This window comes from Solanum tuberosum, unplaced genomic scaffold (genome assembly GCF_000226075.1).
Source record: "Solanum tuberosum cultivar DM 1-3 516 R44 unplaced genomic scaffold, SolTub_3.0 scf00020, whole genome shotgun sequence".
Classification (NCBI taxonomy): Eukaryota; Viridiplantae; Streptophyta; class Magnoliopsida; order Solanales; family Solanaceae; genus Solanum; species Solanum tuberosum.
In genome coordinates, this window is record NW_006238946.1 from 2,280,755 (window position 1) to 2,286,817 (window position 6,063).

At 31.1% G+C, this 6,063-nt stretch overlaps 1 protein-coding gene across 1 annotated transcript; it reads right to left on the minus strand.

Annotated features, from left to right (window-relative positions):
• Positions 1 to 2,074: 2,074 nt before the first annotated feature.
• Positions 2,075 to 4,090, minus strand: LOC102599758 (uncharacterized). Its single transcript, XM_006340796.2, has 2 exons — positions 3,977 to 4,090; positions 2,075 to 3,502 (listed from the first exon to the last, which is right to left on the minus strand). Exon 2 carries the CDS (start codon positions 3,472 to 3,474, stop codon positions 2,359 to 2,361), a length of 1,116 nt encoding a protein of 371 aa, XP_006340858.1. The 5' UTR covers positions 3,475 to 3,502; positions 3,977 to 4,090; the 3' UTR covers positions 2,075 to 2,358.
• Between the last annotated feature and the right edge of the window lie 1,973 nt (positions 4,091 to 6,063).

Consider the following 6,063-nt stretch of genomic DNA (forward strand, 5'->3'; position numbering starts at 1 on the left):
TTAAGTTAATAACTATTTTGAGTTAAAAAATCAACTTTCGATAAGAGGAAAAAATATATTTAAGTTGGTTAGTTTTTAAAGATTTTTCTTATTTTCTTATGGGCAAATTACAGAAATCACATACTTTTAAGGCAAAATTACAATATATCCCTTGAAAGTTTATAATTACAGAAATCTCTCAAACGGATACAATAATATAAGCGCTGATACACTAATCTGATGCGCGAAAATTAGGGATTTTTGAGATTTGTAAAACTTATAAGGGATAATAGTAATAAGTAAACTAAAATGTGAGATTTCTGTAAAAAAAAAAAAATTGTGTGGGTCCAGCAAGCCCGTTTAGGTGTCTCATCCCCTCCCATTTAATGGTCCTGGGCTGGTCCTTGTTCCAAAAATGGGCCGGGCCGATAAAGATGGCCCAATCTGATTTGAAGACATATTAGACCATCTCCAACACCAAATTTTACACCAATCTAATTTGGTGTTTTGGAGCTCCAACCCAACACCAAATTTTACACCATTTTGATGTGTGAATAGTGTTACACCAAATTTGGTGTAACAGTATTCATCACACAAATTCACTTATTGAATATTTTAATATTATTTCATTATATAAAACTTTTAATTAAACATTATATAAATTGTATGTTGTAATTAAATATCTTGTATATTTAATTATTTTTTATGTAATATTTTTATAATATTAATTTTAGATATAAAAGTTACCTTTTTTTATAAATTAATTTTTCTATATATGACTTTTTTTTTTAAATTAAATTTACTATAAATTATAATTGGATATAACTACAATTAATCTTCACAAATTCTTTCTAAATATATAATTCATATTAAACGACTATAAAAGAAAATAATATGAATTATATATGGTGAATGTTTTAGAAAGAATTTGTTTTATGAAATAAGAAAATATAAATGAAATAAAAAAATAATAATATAATAATGAAGAGAAAAAAATATTTATTTTTGGTGTAAAATTTGATGCAGTGGGTTGAAGTTCATTTACACTAAAAATAGTACTGACACCAAATTTGGTGTTTGGGTTGGAGATGCCGTTAGAAGTTTTTCTTTGATAAGATCCAAGTCTAACCATAAAAACTAACTTACTAGCTAATTTTACACGTAATGGCTATAAATTATTACAAATGCTATTTTAATTCTATGATCATTTCATTTCAAATACTCTGGCTACCAAGACTTAAGTATATGAGAAAGAAATTTTTGGGAACGTTAATTAATTATATACCAACTTTTTAAGATTATCATCCTCCTTCCATCAAGCAACAACTAAATCGATCGAAGCAAATTCGATTCACCTAAAAATGAGCAATATACCCAAATCTTGTGCATTTTGAAAGAAGTGAAGACACTATTTAGCAAAATAGCAGAAAAATTCGAAGTTCAAGTTCCCTAAACTTGGGGTAGCTCCTTCAACCAAATACATGAAGCAAAACAGTCATTCTATGGATTCAAATGATCTGATGAAGAAGAAATACAAACAACTAAACTTTCAACAGGGAAATCACAAGAATGTAAAGAAACGCGACCAATGATCACATACTCAAAGTTTAGCCATTCACATAATGTTTTTGCTTGGCCAACACATCTCGACCACTCTATAATTTTGAACAAATTGAAACAAAATTCAATGTAGTGCCAAAAGGACTGGTTGATAATTTACAATCAACAGACAGAAGTCCTAAAAGCAACAAGAAAAACAGAGTTACTGATGATGACTCCAAACATTCATCAGAAAGAGAAGTACCTAGAATGGCACACAATAAGACAGCAGCATTCTGTCAATGTGACAAAAATGTGTAGAAAGATTAATCTGATTTCATTCATCAGCCCTAAAACATTAAAGTAGGAAGTAGCTATGTGGACATGTGTAATCTGGATGGACAATGAACCAATATCATATGAGGAGTAAAGTTGGTTTCCAGAGTTCTTATAGGCCATCCCTGATTATTTTAGCCATCTTTAGCACAAGGTTAAAACAACGCACGGCCCTTCAAAGAATTATTTCACACATGACTTGAGTAAACAGGAAGCTGTCTGAAAACTCTGAATTGTCTCTCCATCTTATTTCTGTGCTGCCACTTGCTAGACAAAAGTATAGGTGGACATCTTTCATGTGCAATACAGAATAGGTAAGCAATTACATATAAAAAATATACACGATTGTATGTTCAAAACATTACAATGCCCATAACAAGGAAAAATGGAACTGGACGGAGAAGGCCTTAACTCGAAAAAGAAGGAAAGAAAACATACATGACACTACCTCAGACTACAAGTCCCTTTACGGTAGCCGCACTTCTTGAAACGAAAATACCAAGACTATGACTGCATCACCTTATTTGGTTCAACACATGTAGGTGCCTTGAATGTTTGACACTTCCACATTGGCCTCTCAAGCGGAAAAATGGGATTATTACTTGTAGTACCTTTGCTGATGTTCTCATCAAATGATGATGAACTCTTTGATTTCAAATCCTCTTTAGGGCTTGCTTGATCCCTGAAGCTGCAAATGCTGAGTGGTAACTTTTTCTGCTTAAGCCTTCCTTTCTTTTTCTCAATGCTGCAACTATCATTTACAGAATCCCCAACTTTCTCCTTTGAGATAATTGATTCTCTTTCCTTGTTATCCGTATTTACATAGTCAGCTTTACTAGAGTGTGATGCTTCCCCATTCTCCATCTTTGTGTGGTCAGATTTATTGAATTTTGTGTTTAAATCTACTCTAACAAGGTCTTTATCCGAGATATGCCTATCTGACTCTCTTTCTCTAGTAAAACCATTCCCATTGCTCATGGAAGGATGGTTTCCTTCCAGGGATGTACTTCCATTCTGAAGCTTAGATTTTTCAGAAGGAGAAGACCTCTTCAGCCTCTTATGTTTTTGATTTCTCGAGTCAGAGGTTGAGTTCTTCAAAATTCTTGGAGAGCTATTAATGGCCCTATGCAACGTCCGAGCTAACTCTTCATCTGTTCTACAATTATCAGTCCCCTTATTCTTATTGTACAGTGTCTGAACAGGAACATGTTTTTTCATCTTATTCCTCTTCAAATGTTTGTCCCTACTGGTTCCCTCATCAGAGAGAGTAGCAACCAATTCTAGAGCGCTCTTAGCAGCAGCCACAGCCTTTGCTGCTTTCGCAGCCTTCTCTTCTGCAATGGCTCTTGCAGCTTTTGCAGCCTTCACAGCTTCTAGAGCTGCCAATCTTGAGGCCTCAGCAATCTCCTCATAAGATCGATTAGAGTCTCCAAAATGAGACTTCAATAGATTATTAAGACGGATATCAAAATCACACGGGGGGCTACAAACAGTTGGCGGGGATGGGGTAGATGAGTAAACATCAGAATTCTGCTTCTTCAATCCAGCAAGAAGCCGCTTACGTGGAGGCAAAAGCACATCGGCATCCAAGTGATTAATATCACATACATTAGCTTCCATCTTTTTCCTACATCTACACACTTTCAAACTACAAAAACAACATTAAAAATCACACCTTTATTAGCACAAAGCTTAAGAAAAACAAAACTACCAGCTGGCAGCTTGTTATTTCCAAACCCTACATTAGATTCACATGCTATTAACCCTAAACTACCAAAAACTCAATCGCTTCATTCAATTCAATCCAAATCAATCAAAAAATCCAAAATTCAATCCAAACCCACAAGCAGAAAGCAGAAAAATAACCCAACAGACTAAAAAATGAATCAAATTCAGGTCAGTTCAAGATTTTCCAACCTTCCAATATCGAAAACAGATGATTTGTACATAATTCACCATAATCCAGGATAATTAGCAGCTGATTCAAGAGAATTATGCAAATCTAATTGAACTTAGCTCCTTAGATAAAAATCAAAAAAAAAAAAAAAGTCCCAATTTTGATGTGCAATTAAGATGAAACGCCGAGAATTGAACACAATGAGAATCAATGAAGGCTAAATACCTGATCTTGTCATTTTACAGAAGAAGTTGAAATTAGGGTTTTTAGAGAGAGAGAAAAAGAGAGATGTGGAGAAAGAAAGATGGTGTGTTGAAAAACCAGTTGAAATGAAATGACACAAAATTTTGAAGATCAAATTGTTATTAATTTAATTTAATTTTCAGGAAAAAAAATTATTGGCTCTGATTATAAAGAGCTGAAAAATGGTTTAACTATACATTAAACAATTGCTTAATCGGAGCTCCAATGTAGGCTCCGGATACCGGATACCGGATAGGAAATCAAAAAAATAAATTCTTATCAATCTCTCATTTTGTCCAACTAAATTTGAATTCGTGTATTGTAACACTTTTAATACAAATTCTTTTTAAAATTTTCGAAGCTCGAACCGAAAAGCTTGAATATTTTACTAAGAATTACTATACAAAATATGAATTATAGTATGATAAGTAATTATTATTTAATAAAATATGTATATACCTTAATATTTGTGTAGTTATAAATTGGATAAGTAAATTTGGCAAGTAATCCACTTGTCCTACGTAGGAATATTCCTTAGTTACATTGAAGAATTGTTGTTGAAAAAGGTTCAATCTTTTCCATTTTATTAGCATGAAATTCTTTACTTCAAAGTGATGAGGCCCATCTTAAAATATTATAATTATCGTTTTACAACATAAAATTCACATGCTTTTCTCAGTATATATTTTGAGGTTGTTTGCAGTAGCGTACGAAAAGTTTTCATGAAATTAAGTTCATAAAAAAAAAATGAATAAATTTCAACTAGGGTGAAAAAATGTGTTTGTTGAAGGTTGAACTTAGGACCTCCAATACACAAGCCATGCACCCAACCAACAGACAAAGAACACTTATGTGTCCATATGCTGCAATTTATTTTAGTAGTAGTATGTTCTGTTTTTTTTTCCAGATTTTATATATATATAAAAAAAAAATTGACTAAGCAGTGCCGGGTGACACACCTTGCTATAAGGTGGGTCCGGCCCAGGTTGTTTGGTAGTGGAATCGAGTTATATAGATATTAGTAAATAGTGATATGTGTATTAGATATGTATGTATTAGTAATGTCGATATTAATGTGGAATTTTTAGTTACGCAGGGCTTAGTTATATATAAGGGTTTAATTATGTAGATATTAGTTACACGTGGTTTAGTTTTATAAATATTACGATACATTAGTGCGCTAATTCTTATTTCTTAATTTTAAAAATATTCATTGAGTTAATAATTATTATAATCATTAAAATTAAAAATATCACTAGCTAAAAACAATTGAGTAAATAAAAAATAATTAGCAATTAATATTTCGTATTAAATAAGATTGAGCAACTAAGTAATTTAAATTAAAGTAAATATCAAATAGCTAAAATAGATTAATACATGTATTCGCAGCACGTTGCAACAAATTAACGAAGCAAAAAAAAATCAATTGGATTAACAAGAAAACAATTTACAATCACTACCTTACCATCAGAGAAAAAATTAACTAAGAAATTAAGCAATTATCAAGATAAAAAAAATCAAAGAAAAAACTGACAGCATTTTATATATATACTAGACTAGATAATGTGGCCCGTGCTATTAATATAAATGGTATGTTTTGGGGCTAATAACCGAGTTTTTGAAGCGATTGTTTGCGTGGATAAAGGAATAAGTTTTTTTATCACAAACTTATACTTTCTTTGACATTATTTAAGCTATAATAAGACTACCCACATACAACATTTTTGAAATATTTTATGTTGTCAATTATCATGATTTATAGTATTTTTACGATAGATTCACTTCAAGAATCAGTGGAATTTTTTGTATTTTTTTCAAAACATATTTTATATTGTCAATTATCATGATTTATAGTATTTTTACGATAGATTCACTTCAAGAATCAGTGGAATTTTTTGTATTTTTTTCAAAACATATTTTATATTGTCAATTATCATGATTTATAGTATTTTTACGATAGATTCACTTCAAGAATCAGTGGAATTTTTTGTATTTTTTTCAAAACATATTTTATATTGTCAATTATCATGATTTATAGTATTTTTACGATAGATTCACTTCAAGAATCA

What these genes read in the sequence shown, in the direction of transcription:
- LOC102599758 (XM_006340796.2), bottom strand. Translation starts at nt 3,474, where the DNA reads ATGGAAGCTAATGTATGTGATATTAATCACTTGGATGCCGATGTGCTT.